At 47.0% G+C, this 16,717-nt stretch overlaps 1 protein-coding gene across 1 annotated transcript; it reads left to right on the top strand.

The window, feature by feature from the left end:
* The first annotated feature begins 12,965 nt into the window (after positions 1–12,965).
* Positions 12,966–14,464, top strand: CLDN23 (claudin 23). Its single transcript, XM_075555767.1, has one exon. The coding sequence runs from the start codon at positions 13,172–13,174 to the stop codon at positions 14,039–14,041; it is 870 nt and encodes a 289-aa protein (XP_075411882.1). The 5' UTR covers positions 12,966–13,171; the 3' UTR covers positions 14,042–14,464.
* The last annotated feature ends 2,253 nt before the right edge of the window (positions 14,465–16,717 follow it).

The following is a 16,717-nucleotide window of genomic DNA, read 5'->3' as shown; positions in this document are numbered from 1 at the left end:
CTTTTGTTCCAAGCCACTAGCTACCTCCTCAATATGAACTCCACCAAGCTCTTGAGATCTGGGTTTCCATTTGTGTTGCAAATTTTAGAAACATTATAAAAACAATGCAGTGAGGTTAAATTATATGTAACTTAAAATACAGATTAGTTTTGTTAATATTAATCAAATAAGACCAAACCTTACCAATGGACTTCAGGTCCAGTCTCACTCTCAGTGACCCGCTACAGGGCTGCGGAGGCAGTAAATCTGTATGGGAGCAGAGAGCTTCATTATTCTACCCAGACCTTGAGGCCAGCCGCCCATGGCTCATCCCACTGTCCTATCAAAGCTCCTTATGAAGCGCATAAGCCAAAGCCACTGCCATCAAGTCAATTCCACTCATATCGACCCCGAAGGACAGAGTGAACCTGCTCCTTTGGGTTTGTGAAGCAGCCCTGCTGGGGTAGTAGGTGCATGCTGGGCTGCAGAGAGCACCGTTTAGAAACCCCCAGCTGCTTCCCAGGGGAACACTGAGGCTCCATGTTCCTCTAAAGCTTCACAGCCTTAAAGCCTGTTCCCCGCCACCCACCTCCGCTACAAAACAACTCACTGCCACTGAGTCGGTTCCCATTCAGGGCATCGACAGCACAGGGTAGAACTGCTTCTGTGGGTCTCTGAGACAGTTGATGGGAGCGGAAACCTTCCTCTTTCTTCTGCAGAGCAGCTGATGGTCTCAAACTGCTGACCTTGCCGCCAACAGCCCAATGGATAACCAGTGTGCCACCCGGCCTCCTTCATTTTAATTTTATTTGTTTGTTTGTTTGTTTGTTTATTTTACATTTTAATAGGGGCTCATACAACTCTTATCACAATCCATACATATACATACATCAGTTGTATAAAGCACATCCGTACATTCTTTGCCCTAATCATTCTCAAAGCATTTGCTCTCCACTTAAGCCCTTTGCATCAGGTCCTCTTTTTTTCCCCTCCCTCCCCGCTCCCCTTCCCTCATGAGCCCTTGATAATTTATAGATTGTTATTTTGTCATATCATGCCCTATCCAGTGTCTCCCTTCCCCGACTTCTCTGCCGTCTGTCTCCCAGGGAGGAGGTCACATGTGGATCCTTGTAATTGGTTCCCCCTTTCCAACCCACTCACCCTCTACTCTCCCAGTATCATCCGTCACACCCCTGGTCCTGAACTCCTTCATTTTAAAATTAAACTCTTAATAAGTCTTTGTCAAAATGGGATAAGCCTTGCACTGTTCACCTCAAGATTGGTGGCTCAAATCCACAGACTGATCCTTGGGGAAAAGATGAGGCTGTCTACTTCTGTAAACATTTATAGACTCAGAAACCCTAAGAAAGAATGTGTTCCATCCCATAGAATCACTATGAGTCTGAACTGAATCGATGGCAGTGGGTTTGGTAGGTTAAGTGTGAGTCCCTGGATGGTGAAAACAGTTAATGTCTAATAATAATCCTATTGAGAAGAAACCTAAACTCTTCCATTTTTTACTTGCAGGCGTGGGGGAGTTATTAGGGTTCAACTTATCCTAAAACACAAAGTGGCAGAGTCAGGCTTCACGATCTAATCTGGTGGGTGACAGAAACTATACTTGAGTTCTGTACATACCCTCTGCAACACATTCCCCTTCTCCATACTTTACTGTAAAGGTGCCCTGGTGGTGAAGTGTTTATACATTTGGCTGCTAAAGACAAGGTCGGCAGTTCAAAACCACCAGACAGACACTCCTTGGGAGAAAAATGAGTGTTTCTACTCCTATAAAGATTTTGTCTTGGAAACTCATGGGGGCAGTTCCACCCTGCCCTATAGCGTCTCTTTGAGTCAGAATTGATCTGATAACAGTGAGTGAAAATATACCTTGATGTTCACATTTGGGGAACGGGTAAGGGGCCTTTAAGACTACAAGTTCTCAAAGTGCCTCTCAATACAAACATTATTTAATCATGGTAGTGTTGCCCGTTTACATTTTCATTGGGCATTTGAGTTTTGTCCATTTCTTGCTGATGTCTAACAGGGTCAAGAAGGAAGGAGTATTTATCCAATTGTTAACAGTATGTGCTATTATTGATCCAGGTGAACCAAAACACTGATAAAATACCTAACTCGTTATATTGAGCTTCACAAACAACTGACAAGTTTTTCAAGTTTAACAGGTTCAAGTTCAACATGTTTCTAGAAGATGGAGGTGGTGGCCAATGCTGAACTGAAGGGGGAAAAGGATGTTCTTTCTCATAAACTTGTGCTTAGAATTTTCTCTGTGTTATACCATCCACTTTATATCTATTGAACTTTAAACAAATATCACCTCAACTGTAAAGCGCATTATGTATTTCTGGATGTGTCTATGTGGTGTGCTTTAGATGTCAGTATCTAAAGATTCCAACCCACTGGCATTGAGTGGATTCGAACTCAGAGTGACCCCCAGATAGGGTTTCCATGAAGTTGTAAATCGTTACCAGAGTAGACAGCCTCATCTGATGGCCTACGGCAGCTGGTGAGCTTGAACCTCAGGCTTTGCTTAAACCTCAGAACTAGCAGTTCAATGCGTACCTGACATTGTCCCCTGAACTCCTTTTGATTAGTATGTAAATCCTCTGTTCCTCATCCTGTGATTGTTTCCATGGACTTGACTCCATTTGGGTCTGTTGGTGTAAAGTGTACTGGGAGGGAACAGCAAAGCTGGCCAAGAATGTTCCGGCCCAGTCTTATACTGTTTCCAATCCTCAGTAGGTAGTGGCAGGGAATGAGCCCGCCTCTGAACTGGACTGTTACTCTCTAGGACAGAGGGACTATCTTGAAACAGAGAGACACTCTTGTTTTTACTGTGCTTTTTCATTCCCAAGTCCAAAAGATCTACCAGTCAAACTGCCTGTCAAATATATTCATGTTTATTTTATCCAAACACTTAAATCCTACGATTGAGGCCAATAGGTCTCTCTACAGCTACTGCAGCTTAATTTGGCATTATGAAACTAAAATTCGACCTTCAATCTAATTTTAATATCCTAACTGAAGTATTGGGCAATGTTTCTTTGTGTTGTACATAGGGTTACTATGAGTCAGAACTGAATGGGTGGCACCAAACAACAATAATTGGATTTTATGAGCTAGGAATATTCTGGTTTTTCATTATCTCTCACATGTATTCAAGAATTCATATAGCATAGTACTGGAAACATGGAATTGGGTCATTCATGGAATTGTCTTATCTGCTTAGCCAAGACACAGTAAAGCGTAGGCACAATTCCAGGAAAAGGAAAGAATAATTTCTTAATTTTTTAAATATACTGACTCACCAAGATTATGAACATGGTGATACTTTAAAATGTCTTACAAAACATAAAGAATGTATAAGAAATTGGAATACATAATTGTTCTATCCTCCAGTCTACTGCACATTTTCCAGATATGGCCTTGATGTCATAGAGTCAAATCTGAATTTTGATATCATGCTTTCCCTGAGTATTAAATTTTCCCATTGTTGTTTGTTGCTGTGAAGTTTCGTGGATAAACATGAAAAATATTTGGAAATGAGAACAGAAATGACATCTCACTCTACTCCTCAAATAAGGATACTTTATTGTACAATTCCTATGATTGACTTGATGTTACATCAAAATATTATTCAATTCACATACAATTGGACCTAGAGATGGAAAGAAAATTAGTGCCATAAAAATGTGCTACTTGACATTTAAGTAATGTGCTACTTGACATTTAAGTCACAGAAATAGAGAAACTTAACTTTTAAAGATAATACTTTAACAATTTTAACAGATCTAAAATGGTATTTTCCATCGCTTATATACATGTGAAAGGTAGACAATGAATATGGAGGTTGTGGACTTCCAGAAGAACAAATAAATCTCCTTTGAGGGGGCACAGTCAGAGTGCTCATTAGAAGCAAGGATGATAGATTTCATCTCATATACTTTGGACATGTCATCAGGGAAAGAACATCGTGTTTGGTTACATGGAGGGTCGATGAAAATGAAGGAGAACTTCAACCAGATACACTGACCTACTGGATGCAGCACGGGCTCAAACAGAGTACCAGTTGTGAGGGTGGAACAAGACCAGGCCCTGCTGACTGACACAGGGTCACTGTGATTTGGAACAGACTCATAGGACTTAACCACAACAACAAAGAAACACTTAGAAACTAAAATAAACATCACTTTAATCATCTGAACTGCAAGGTAACCGATTCTTAACATTTTGGTGTGTCCTTCAGTATTTTGCTATAAACATATATTCTTTTTAACCTAATTGATTTTACCCTGCAATATGTTCTTATAACCTGCATGTTATAAAGTGTACTACAGTGACTGTCTTTACAGCAAAAGTTATCAATATGCTCTCATTATATTTTTTAAGCAATTGAGAAATCAAAAGAAAGACAGAAGACTAAGACTTTTTAAAATATACTGTAACATCACCTCTGAAATAATGTTATATTTACTTTATCTCCAAGAGTGATTATTTTCCCTAGCTGTGGTCAACATTGGGTAGAATATTTTTCACCCTAATTTACCTGATTTAAGAAGGCAAATTGGGTTCTCCATGTTTTATTTTAAATTTATGTAAATCAAAAGGTAATTCATTTTTATCAACTCTTCATGTGCTTATAATATTTTTCTTCTGGGAACATGCTTGGCCCATTTAGGAACTGTGATATTAACGTTTTACATTAATGGATTTTCCAGATATATATATATATATATATATATATATATATATATATATATATATATATATATATATATATATATATGAAGCAGCAATCTGTTATTCTCACATACAAACTAGAAGGATTTAAGGTTTCTAATTTTGTTTGGGGCATTTGACATCCCCTATCCTCCACAAGCTGGATGGCTCCAGATAACAGCATGGGAAGATTGTAAGCAACTCCCAGAGAGGTTCCACTAGGAAGGATATCCTGCACTCCCTGGAAGCAAAAATAAGTAGAGAGAGAGAGAGAAGCAACCTAAAAGTTAAGTTACACCAAAGTTGTTTAAAATGGGAAGATCAGCAACATCTGCTAACAGACTCCCCTTTACCATTCACCCCTACGTGAGCCACTTCTGTGCGCGCCCCTCCCCTTTCACAAGCTGATCCTTCAAGGCCCCTGAGTCAACCCAAGCAGCCAAATCTCTTGCCTCAATGGCCCCTGGGGGGCCTGCAGAGATAGTAGACTGCACGGGCAGCTTAGTGCAGACGTTCGCAATACCCAACCAACAATTCTTGACATTTTGTTTTCTCCTCTCCTCCTTCTTTTTTGCTTTGTTTCTAGTGGCCAACTCTCCCACACTCCCCACCCCGCCCCCACTCAAGAACAGATGTGTACACACAATAACACTACCACAGGAGCAGGGATCCCCACCCACACGGCGGTTTTATTTTTAACTTAATTTTTTCCCTTTGGTTTCTGTATTTTTGATCTATTATGCTACTTTTACTATTTTTTCACCTAGTCTCTCCTACTTCTTCTTATGTGACCCTACCCGCCTACGAATATGCATACCTCCCAGGCAGAAACAGATCTGGGCACATTCACCTAAACCAGGATGTTTGCTTCATTGTGTCTTCCTCTGAGTGCACAAACTCACCTATATTCATGCTGCCAGAGCTGTAGCAGCCTAGCTTAGCATAAGGAGCTCCATGTGGTTTTACACTGCCTTCAACCCCCACTTCTCCTCTTCCCTCTCCCAGCTCTCCCAATAAGACCTTGACTCTTCAGAGATGTCTTCAAATCCTACTTGCCCAGTTAGCAAGAAATGTACACGATCTCCTAAAATGCCGCATTAGCACCGCAGCTGCTTTCCACCGCACGCCCCAACCCTGTCAACTTGCTAAGAATGTAAGGCTCCTATAGTCCTCCCCTTGAGCCATGCCCTATTTTGAACTATAAAAAGTTTGGAATTTCTTTGTTCTGGATCAAGATGTTTCCAGGTGCTAGCCTACTGTTCAGTCCAGCTGTTCAATCAAGACTTTAATGATCAATATTGTGGTGTGATTGGTCTTGCCCGTTTGCAACAATAGCAAGAGAACTCCAGAACCCACACACAAGCCACACTCCCAACTTGTGTCTCCTTGTCTCTCATCTTATCTGCACATTCACACCATTTTGCTCTGTTTCTCCTGATCTTTTCTTTATTATTTTGTCTTTTCCTTCTTTCTTTTTAAATTCTACTCCTATGATATAAACCCACTGAAGTCTAGTCAATTCTGACTCACAGGAGGAGCAGAGACTGTAGGGGCAGCGCACAGTTCTCAACTTGTGGGTCGCAACCCCTTTGGGGGTCGAACGACCCTTTCACAGGGGTCACCCGATTCTTAACAGTAACAAAATTACAGTTGTGAAGTAGCAACGAAAATAATTTTATGGTTGGGGGTCACCACAATATGAGGGACTGTATTAAAGGGTTACAGGATTAGGAAGGTTGAGAACCACAGCTGTAGGTGAAAGCCTCATCTTTCTCCAGAGGAGCAGCTGGTGGTTTTGAACTGTAGACCTTGTTGTTAGCAGCCCAACAGGAAACTCACTATGCCACCAGGGCTCCTTACATTCTGTGACAGAGGAGCTTAATATATGTGCGATCGCCCTCCATTGCATTACCATGCCTTCCCCCAGGGATGTGGGGCCCCACTGTGCTTACATTCTAAAGTTCCCGTAACCAAAGTTCACCTTTTGGACTCAGGTACACTGGACTGTTGGGTGGCTCTCATACTATTGAATTATTACATATTACAGACTTATAGTACAGTTAAAAGTTAAATTCTACATTCCCATTCATCATTTGACTTTCATAAATTTCTTGACTTGTTTCATTTAATGTTTCAGATAAACTTTGAAATATTATACACAAAATTGCTATGTTTTCAATTGGCATTTCTCTGAGTCTATCTATCAATGTAGGAAGCATAACTGTTACTATAAGCAAGACTGTCAGTATTGTAAAGTCAATTACTGCTAACCTCGTGGCTAACGGCACAGAACCATCAGCTCCTCTGAAGGAGAAAGCCGAGCCTATCTGCTTCGGTAAAGATCTTCAGCCTCAGAAACCTGAGCAGGGCCGCTACAAGTGGAGACTGATTTGATGGTGATGGCTGGTGGGACTCGGCTATTTATGTATTGACTACTTAAATGGTGCTGTCAGAAGTTATTGACTTGTTGCTTTTGTTAGGTGCCCTCCAGTCGGGTCTGACTCAGAGTGACCCTGTGCAGCCACGGGACACATCCCTGCCAGCTCCTGACCCGGCTCACGTTGTGGTGACGCCTGAGCCCACTGGTGCAGCTACCGTGTCAATCCATCTTGCTGGAGGCCTTCCTCTTTTTCGCCGCCCCGCTACTTCACTAAGCGTAGTGTCCTTTTCCAGGGACGAGTTTCTCCTGACGACATGTCCAAAGATGAGGGCTCATTACCCTTACCTTAAAGTGGCATTCTGGCTACACGTCTTCTAAGACATGTCTGTTAATTTTTTTGAAAGCCCATGGTTCTTTCAATATTCTTTGCCACCGCCCCCCCCTGTACTTCAAATGCATCAATTCTTCACAAGTATCTCGTATTTATTGTCCAGATTTCATAAGCTTATGAAATAGTTGAAATAGTAGGTATACAAAGCTGGCAAAACAGCAGTTAGGTTATATGCCAAGTAGGAAGTTTATTGCTGTGTTGAAGGGGCCCAGTTAATTTCAGGCTGGTTCAATGTTATTAAAAAATAGACAATGATCATAATTTAATTTGTGTGCTGTAGCCAATGAAACTGACTTCAGCCTGGGAGGACTAGAGCCAGTGTTTGACCTTATTTTCTTTGGAGAAAGCAAAAAATACAAAGACACAGTAAAGAGACTGGGGAGACATTTCCTGCTAGCAAACTGACTTGGTGAGGCCCTCTTTGCCTGCCAAGGTTTGTAATGTGCCACGCACAGAAGGTTTGGATCTTCTTCTGGTCTGTATCTGAGGTCCAACCCGTGCAGGCTAGCAGGGGACCCACAGTAGTCACTGTAGAATCTGGCACTAGGAGCTCACTAGTCATCTCAAACCCCGGGCACCGTAAATGACCCTTGCTTGCATTCCCACAGGGCTCTGTTCAGGAAGGAAAGTCAGGAGAGGAGCTGGGGGATCAGCTTTCAGAAACAGGTACTAATCTCAGCAATAATTCATTTCTGCCACACCGTGATTCATGCTTTGTTACCCATTCAGCCTTACAATGAACTCAGGGGCCCATGGAACAAAGAGGCCAGCTCCAGGATCACATGCTATCCTTAGCTCACTCATTTCTTTCTCTTAGTACACGGAAAGCCACCGACTGGGCTTGCACTTCTTTGCCACGAAGACTCGCATCAGGAGCTGCCCTGGCTGGCACTGATTTAAAACCAGTATTCGAGCAAACAAACAGAAAACATTATTTATTTAGATGCATCGAGCCATCTGCTTTGACCCCACACTCGTGTCTCTAAAAGGGAATCACACGAAGGAGTCCGTGGCCAGAATTTGTCTAATGGATCTGTTGAGTAACCACTTAGTGTCAAGCACAGGGCTGGGTTTCAGGGACGGTTTACAGCATGGCCCTGTCCGCACAGGACTGACAGCTGAGTCAGAGCAGGACATGATCCGAAGGATACGGAGTGGCGGCAAGTGTGGTGGCAGCAGGGGGGATGTGGAGCTGCACAGTAGGAAGACGTACAATCTAGAGTGTGGAGACACACCGCCTCCCCCACCACCACCACCCCTAGGATAAAGGGCGGGGGTGTCATTTAAGCAACGATTTGCAGGGTAAAATGGGGAAGCAGCAAGCAGGACCCTAGGAAAAGAAAATAGCACATGCAAAGTCAAGCACACAGGGAAACACAGTTTCTTTTTGAGGCAAGGGAACAAATCCAGTGTTCCCGGGTGGTAGCAGGCAGGGATGGTGGTGGACAGAGTCAGGAAAAGGGGCTGGCATGGATGGCCAGGCTTGGACTGTAGAGCCTTCCCAGGGTTAAGGCAAGGGTGTCATTTGATTTGAATTTGATGTGGGCTTTGATGGTAGTTCAGGTGATTGCCCAAAGGGAAAGAGAACCCCCAATGAAAAGAGACTGGAAAGGAGTCGGTTTACCTGGTGAGTAAGAGCAGGGGCTGCTCTTTGGTCAAGATGGAAGAAAGGGAGCGGGAGGGCTGAAGAAAGAGACATTGCTGAGGGCCCTGGAGTTGATTCCACTGACAGGGACCCTCTGTCACCAAGCAAAACTGTCCCTTAGGGAGCCTGGGGTGAATCCTCATGGGAGCAGATTATCCCGTCTTGGTTCATGTAGAGAAGCCGGTGAGTTAGCAGCCAGTGACCTTTTGGTTAGCAGCCAACACTTAAACACGTGCACCACCAAAGCTAGTCTGTGAAATACACACGATTCCCCCTTCTCCACGGGTAAGTAACACGTGGGTTTCACTGCCCTGGCGCTCCAAATGAAAAGGAGACTATTTAGGAAGAACACTGAGGTCGCAGAGTCTTTATGGAAGCTTCCTGCTTAGGCAACAATGGGCTAGATTCTAAGGTACATCAACAGGTTGCTTCAAACCATATAAACAAGACAAGGAACAAGGGATTTATCATCACTGATATCAGATGGCTCTTGGCTGGAACCAAAAATACCAGAAAGGTTGAATTGTGTTTTACTGAACTACGCAAAGGCGTTTGTGTGGATCATAACAACCTATGGACCACATTGAGAAGAATATGAACCTCAGGACACTTAATAGTGCTCATGTGAAACCTGCACCTGGGTCAAGAGGCATTCATTCAGACGAACAAAGGAATACTACACAGCTCAGCAAAGTAGTGCATCTGGGTTGTGTCCTCTCACCGTACTTGTTTAATCTGCATGCTGCGCAAAAACTGAGAGCCCAAACTATATGAAGAAGCATGTAACATGGGATTGGCGAAATGCTTATTAACAGCCTGTACTATGCAGATGATACAACCCTGCTTGCTGAAAGCCTAGATGACTGGAAGCACTTATAAAGACTGCAGCCTTCAGTATGGATGGCGAGTCAATGTGGAAGAACAAAATCCACTGCTCTGCCGTCGATTCCGACTCATAGCAACCCCATGGAGTTGAGTGTAACTGCCCTGTGGGCATCTGAGAGTGTTACTCTTGATGGGAGCAGAAAGCCCCGTCTTTTTCCCATGAAGTGGTTGTGGGTAGCAACCCAACTTGTAACCACTCACCACCAGGGATCCTAACTCTAGATTTTGAGCGCTCAAATCCTCCCAACGGACCCCGTGGACTCTATCCTGAAAAACTGGAGGAAGAAAATTGAAGTTGTAAAGGATTTCATTGTGACTGGTTCTACCATTAATGATCCTGGAAGCAGCAGCCAAGACATCGTTGGGTGAGTGCTGGACAAGACCTCGTAAGTGTTGCAGAGCGAAAATATCACTTTGAAGTGTAAGGAGTGCCTGACTCGACCCATGGCCTTTCTGATCACACCAGATGCATGTCAGCGTTGGACAGCGAATAAGGATGGCCTGAGAAGAATTGGTGAGTCTGAATGTGCTGTTGGTGACTATTGAGAGCACCCTGGCTGCCAGAAAACAAATGAGGTTGTCATGGGTGAAGTACAACCAGAAAGATCTGTAGAAGCAAAAACGGTGACCCGTCACCTCCCATACTTTGTACATCCAAGGGGAGACTGTTGCCTGGCAAAGGGCATCCTGCTTGACAAAGTCGAAGGTCAGAGAAAAGAGGAAGACTCTTGAGGAGGCAGATTAACACTGGCTACAATGAGCTCAGACATGACAATTGTGGGGCTGGCACAGAACTAGACCGTGATTTCACTGCATTTTGTTGTCCATCAGGCACTATGGCTTAGAACTCCCTCAACAGCACCCTCACCACTCTGAGCTGATTTATTTGGCCATATTTCCTACACTTTATTTCTTAAGGTTCCTTGAGCATGAAGCCACTGGAGGCTGGCAAACCCACAGATTCCTGATTCTCTGGGATTCCCACTTAGCGCTGCTGGTGGGTGGTTTGGGGAATCTGTGTTTTCGAAAGCACTTTTGGTAATCCTTATGTCCGGACAAATTGGGGGATTTCTTGCCTTCGATGTGTGCTATTTACATTGTATACCAAATTCTTCAAAGTGCAAGCTAAGCTATAGCAAACAAAGAAGATCAGCGACTGTCTGCAGCTAAGTGTGGATTGCTAACCACAAACTAGCAGTTCAAACTCACTAGCCGCTCCAAGGGAAAAAGATGAGGCTGTCAGCTCCCTTACAGATTTACAGCCTCAGCCACTCTATATGGGGCCGTTCTGAGTTAGAATTTGGTTTGGGGCGAATCACCTTCAGAAAGGCTACAGCAGATCTGGACAACCTACCTGTTACGAAATTTCAAAACCAAACTCACTGCCATCGAATTGATTCTGATTCATAGTAACCCTAGAGGGCAAGGTAGACCTGCTCTGTGATTTCTGAGACTTTCACTCTTTACTCCAGTAGAAAGCTTCCTCTCTCTCCCAAGGAGCAGTCTAAGGCAACCAATATGTCATGTGAGAAGCACTTTGATAAAAAGTAGTGAGGTTCTACTGAAAGCAATTGAAAATAATAATAGTGATTCCCAATCCTGGTATTGTCTGTCCACTCAAAATGTTCAAAATTACTTCAAAACAACGATCTTTATTTTAAAAATAGCTTTAATCTAACTGATGATCAAGGAAGTCCATTTGCATTTTAAGAAACAAGGACAGCGCAGGAACGACTGAAAGAAAAATGTTAGAAAAATGGAGATCATGACTCTCACCCAAATAGCCAACAGAAAGTTATCAAAGGCTTATTTTAATTCACTTTGCAATGAGGGTAAATAGTGAGCAAAAATCAACTACGTTCTACTGAAACAAATCCGTTTGCACTTAAAGAGTCAAAACTCATTTGTAGTAGATTGGATATATAGTCCTCCCCATCCCTGCCCCCAAAGGGGGACAAATAACAGAAATGTGGGTGAAGGGAGAAAACGGACAGTGTAAGATCCGAAAAAAAATAACTAATATGTAATTGATCAAGGATTCACGAGGGTGGGAAGGGGACAGAAGAGGAGCCTATACCCAGAGCTCAAGTAGAAAATGTTTTGGAAATGATGTTAACATATGTACAAAAAATACTCGATGCAATTGATGTATGGAATAAGAGCCCCCACGAAAATGATTAATAAATAAAATTGAAAGTTTGTAGTATTGCTATTTTCTAAGATTCACAGTTAAACGAAATAGCCCAAGGGCAATAAGTGACCCAAGAACCCATGTTATTAGATAGTTATGCTAGGACGCAGTCAACCCTCTCCCAGGTCTTTTTGTTTTGTTTTTGTCTCTAATCCACGTTAAAGTCTTTCACAAGTCTGACAAAGAAAAGAAAATCCTCTATAACCCTTCTCCCCCTTAAACTACCCTGGCTTTGATTCTTTGGGATCATACACAATCCGAAATGTCTAAGAAAATGAAACGGTGCCCTCCCTTATTAACTAAAAAGGGCAAGGTTTATTAAACAAATTAAACACGTGCGACATTTGGGGGACTAGCTTCGCCACCAGACTTCGGGTTCGAAGCAGCAGGCACGGTGCCAGCGCGTGGCGGGCAGCACAGCGGCAAGGGGACCGCGCAAAGCCACGGGGGGCCAGCGGACACCCGCAGCGGGGGACCCAAGAGCGCCTGGCGGGGGGCATTGGGTGCACGGAGGGAGCCCAGAGCCAGAGCCGGGTACCGTGTTGGGCACGGGAGTTGGAGACGCAGGGCAGCAGGTGCGCCCGTGCGCCAGCGCCGCCCCTTCCTCCCCCTCCCGCCCGCGCGGGCCGGGCCGGGCAGCCCGGGGCACCAGGGGCGCCAGGGGCGGGGCGACCTTTGCTCGGCCCAGGGCCGGGCCGCGGCGGACGGGGTGCGGGCAGGGTGCGGGCGCTCGGGCCCCTCCCCCGGGACGGGTCGGCCGCGCACTCCCACGGTTTCGGCGGGACCCGCCCGCGCGCTGGTTTCGATTAGAGCCGGCAGGCGGGCGGGCGGAGGGCGGAGCGGCGGGCACCGGCCGCCCGGAGGGACCCTGCGCGGGAGACGGAGAGCAGCGGCGGCGGCGGCGCGGGCCTGGGGACGCGGCGCTGTGCGGGGCGCCGCGGGGGGCGCGCGCCGTCGGGCGGGATGCGGACGCCGGCGGCGATGACGCTGGGCATGGTGCTGGCGCCCTGCGGGCTGCTGCTGGACCTGACCGCCACGCTGGCGCCGGGCTGGCGGCTGCTGAAGGGCTTCCTGGACGAGCCCCGGGACACGGCGCTCTTCCAGGGCCTGTGGGACATGTGCCGCGAGCAGAGCAGCCAGGAGCGCCAGTGCGGCCAGACGGACCGCTGGAGCTACTTCGCCGCCGAGCCCGTGCGGGTGGCGCGGGCCCTCATGGTCACGTCGCTGGCCACGACGGCCCTGGGGCTGCTGCTGGCCACGCTCGGGGTGCGCTGCTGGCAGGACGAGCCGCACCTGCTGCTGGCCGGCCTCTCGGGCGTCGTGCTCTTCGCCGCGGGGCTCTTGAGCCTCATCCCCGTGGCCTGGTACAACCACTTCCTGAGTGACCGCGACGTGCTGCCCGCCCCGCCGCCCCCGGTCACGGCGCAGGTCAGCTACAGCCTGGTGCTGGGCTACCTGGGCAGCTGCCTGCTGCTGCTGGGCGGCTTCTCGCTGGCGCTCAGCTTGGCGCCCTGGTGCGAGGGCCGCTGCCGCCGCCGCAAGGTGCCCCCGGCCCAGCCGCGCCGCGGCAGCATCAGCACCGTGTACGTCAACTGGCCCGACCCCGCGCTCCCGCCCGCCATCAAGTACTACAGCGCCGGCCAGCACCGGCCGCGGCCCGCCGAGCCGGGCGCCGCCAGCAAGCCCAAGGTGGGCTTCCCCATGCCGCGCCCGCCGCCCAAGGCCTACACCAACCCCGCCGCCGACGGCCTGGACGGCGAGGCGGCCCCCGGCGGGTCCTCGCGCAGCACCCGGCCCTGCCACAGCTCGCTGCCCTGCGACTCCGACTTGTAAAAGGCCAGCCCGCCGGCCCGCAGCCTGGGCTCAAAGGCCCTTTTCTGGGAACTGTTGCCTGGACGGGTTTGCTAGGAGTTAGGTTTGTCTTCGGGGGGATGCAGCCTTCTGGCCCGGCCGTCTCCCTTTCCTGCCAAAGACGACGTCTCAAGGGTGGCATTTGCGTCGCAATGGCTAGACACAGTAAGGAAAAATCGTTGAGATCAGTCGGTACCATCGCAACAATATTTTTACGCGTGGAAACAGTCTTCTGATAAACCCATTCATGTTTACCTGTATAGAAGTTAAGCTGGGGTTCTTTTGTTCTCCCCCCTCCACCCCCCACCCCCTCTGTATTTCACTTTCTTGGAGACTCTTAAGAGGCAATTGTATTTCTGGCTGTTTAAATAAGGCTTTTAATATTAATATAGAACCATGCAACTACCAGCAGTCTGGGTGGATTTTATGGAATGCAATAACCTGATTAATTCTTATCAACATTTCTTCATGTTTACATAGGATTTACCTTTTTTTTTAAACACTTCTTTTGGAGTGAAAGTTGAATGTGCTCAAAGTTTCTCTTCTAGGAGCCAGGAGAATGAAGGGGCTAACTTCTCACTGTGTTCTAGTCCTCGGACACCTCAGCCTGGGTATAGTGGACGAGGGACAAGCGGTGAAGCATGAGCAGTCCAGAAACCTGTTTCTCCTCTGAGTTCCTCTGTCCGTGTCCTCTATTTATAAATAAAACTTGAAGACAACAGCTTCACCATACCCTCAAACGCTGCGTTGTCTCCAGCAGCACCTCTGGGAGTTTCGGAAGTCATTCCTCAGGGCTCCTTGGCTGCCCGGGAACTGTTGGTGAAATCGGGCACTGGGATCTTTGCACCTCTTAGCAGGAGACACACAAAGAAGCCAGCGGGGCCACTTTCACGGCCTGATTGCTTTGTTTTCAGTTCGCGCTAGTTTCTGTGCAGAGTAGAGTCTGTTGTTGAAAAACGAGAAGCACCAGTTTCCACTTTGAAATAGAAATCTTTTCCTCATGGCCAGTGCAGGACCGACTGAATGACAGGCGGGGCATTTAACGGTGCCAGACGAGTGAACCCACCCTAGATGTCGGTGAAGCCATCTGGTCTGGCATCCCAGCGGGGTTTTGTTGGTTTGCTTTTGGGTTTGGTTTTTGTTGGTTTGCTCTTGTTACAGAGCTCGGGCGGCACCGTGGACTCGGTGGGACCCCAAGGCTGTTGTGGTGTCAGGTGCCATCCACTAGCAACCTCCTCATGGTGACCCTGTGTACAACAGAAGGAAACACTGCCCAGTCCGCTGCCCTCCTCCCAGCCGTTCAGTTGCCCTGTGCCATCCTCACAATCAGTGGTAAGCTTTGTTGTTCAAACCCACCGGCTGGGGGCAAGCTCTGCAGTTGTCTGCTCCCACAACGATGTACAGTTTGGGAACTCCTAAGAAGCAGTTCACCTTTGCCCACAGGGTCGCTGTGGGTCAGAATCCACTTGCTGGCTGTGGGGCTCATTTTGTCTTTGTTACTGTTCTTGTTGAGTTACCCTAACTCATAGCAACCCCTTGCACAAAGGGAATGGAGCCCTGGTAGTATAGTGGTTACGAGTTGACCTGTGATCCCGTTGGTCGGCAGCTCAAAACCACCAGCAGCTGCTAGAAGGAAGACTGGGCTTGCTATTCCGGTAAACATTAAAGTCTCAGAAACCCAGCCTGGACTTGCTGGCAGTGAGAATTGAGAGCACAAAGGGGTCAGGCCGCATGATCCATGGGTTTTCAGGAGTAGCTCACCGTGTTTTCCCGTCTGATCAGGAAGCCCTGCTAAAACCTCATAGCCATACTCAAGCCTCCAGGCAGAGAAGAGGTGGCTGTGTTTGCGGGACATTGGCCAAGAACTGAACCCAGGTCTCCTGCATGGAAGGCAAGAATTCTACCATTGAACCTCCACTGCCTTCCTTAACCGAGCTGCCTCAGTTTTATACCCTGCCACTGGAATTGATGACAGTGAGCTACACCGTAGAAAGAATGAAATGAAACATGCCCATTAGCAGCTCTAAGGAGATTACAGATTACTGGAATCCTCTGTATCTGTTTTTTTGAGACCAAACTTTAACATGCAGGCCTTTCACTTCGGGATCTGTTCCAAATGCAGGTTCTGATTCACTAGGTCTAGAATGGGGCCTCGCTCCTGGCTCCCTCCCTCCTTCCCTTACCAGGGACCACACCAGCTTTAGCTTTAGCTGGTGTGGTGGTGTCTCACACCAACGTGAGTCCCAGCCATCGGCGCATAATCACAGCCTTGAATGCCCACTGCCCCGATGAGTTACGATGGCCTTGCCAAAGCATACCGAGCTGGGGTGGAGACTAGACGGCAACGTGCATTTCTGCTTCAGCTGGTCCTAGAGAAGGCAGAAATTAGGAGTCTGAGAAGTTGGCATGGAGCCGACAACATAGAGACACTGAGTCCCTAGCAAGTAGTGAATTGTGCTTATATCATAATCCCACATATTACGAGGGAGGCCTCAGTAAAACCCAGTAAACAGACAGAAGAGACATTTCCCATGGTTCTACGTTGCTTCACTCTCCAACTCTTCTCTGGCTTTTGTTCAGAACACTGCCTCTGTGTTGATTAAGACACTACGGTTGCTGATAGGTAAAACTCTGTTTTTGTCCTACCAATGAAAACAA

Source organism: Tenrec ecaudatus, chromosome 8 (genome assembly GCF_050624435.1).
Source record: "Tenrec ecaudatus isolate mTenEca1 chromosome 8, mTenEca1.hap1, whole genome shotgun sequence".
NCBI lineage: Eukaryota > Metazoa > Chordata > Mammalia > Afrosoricida > Tenrecidae > Tenrec > Tenrec ecaudatus.
This window is presented reverse-complemented; position numbering and strand designations above follow the sequence as displayed.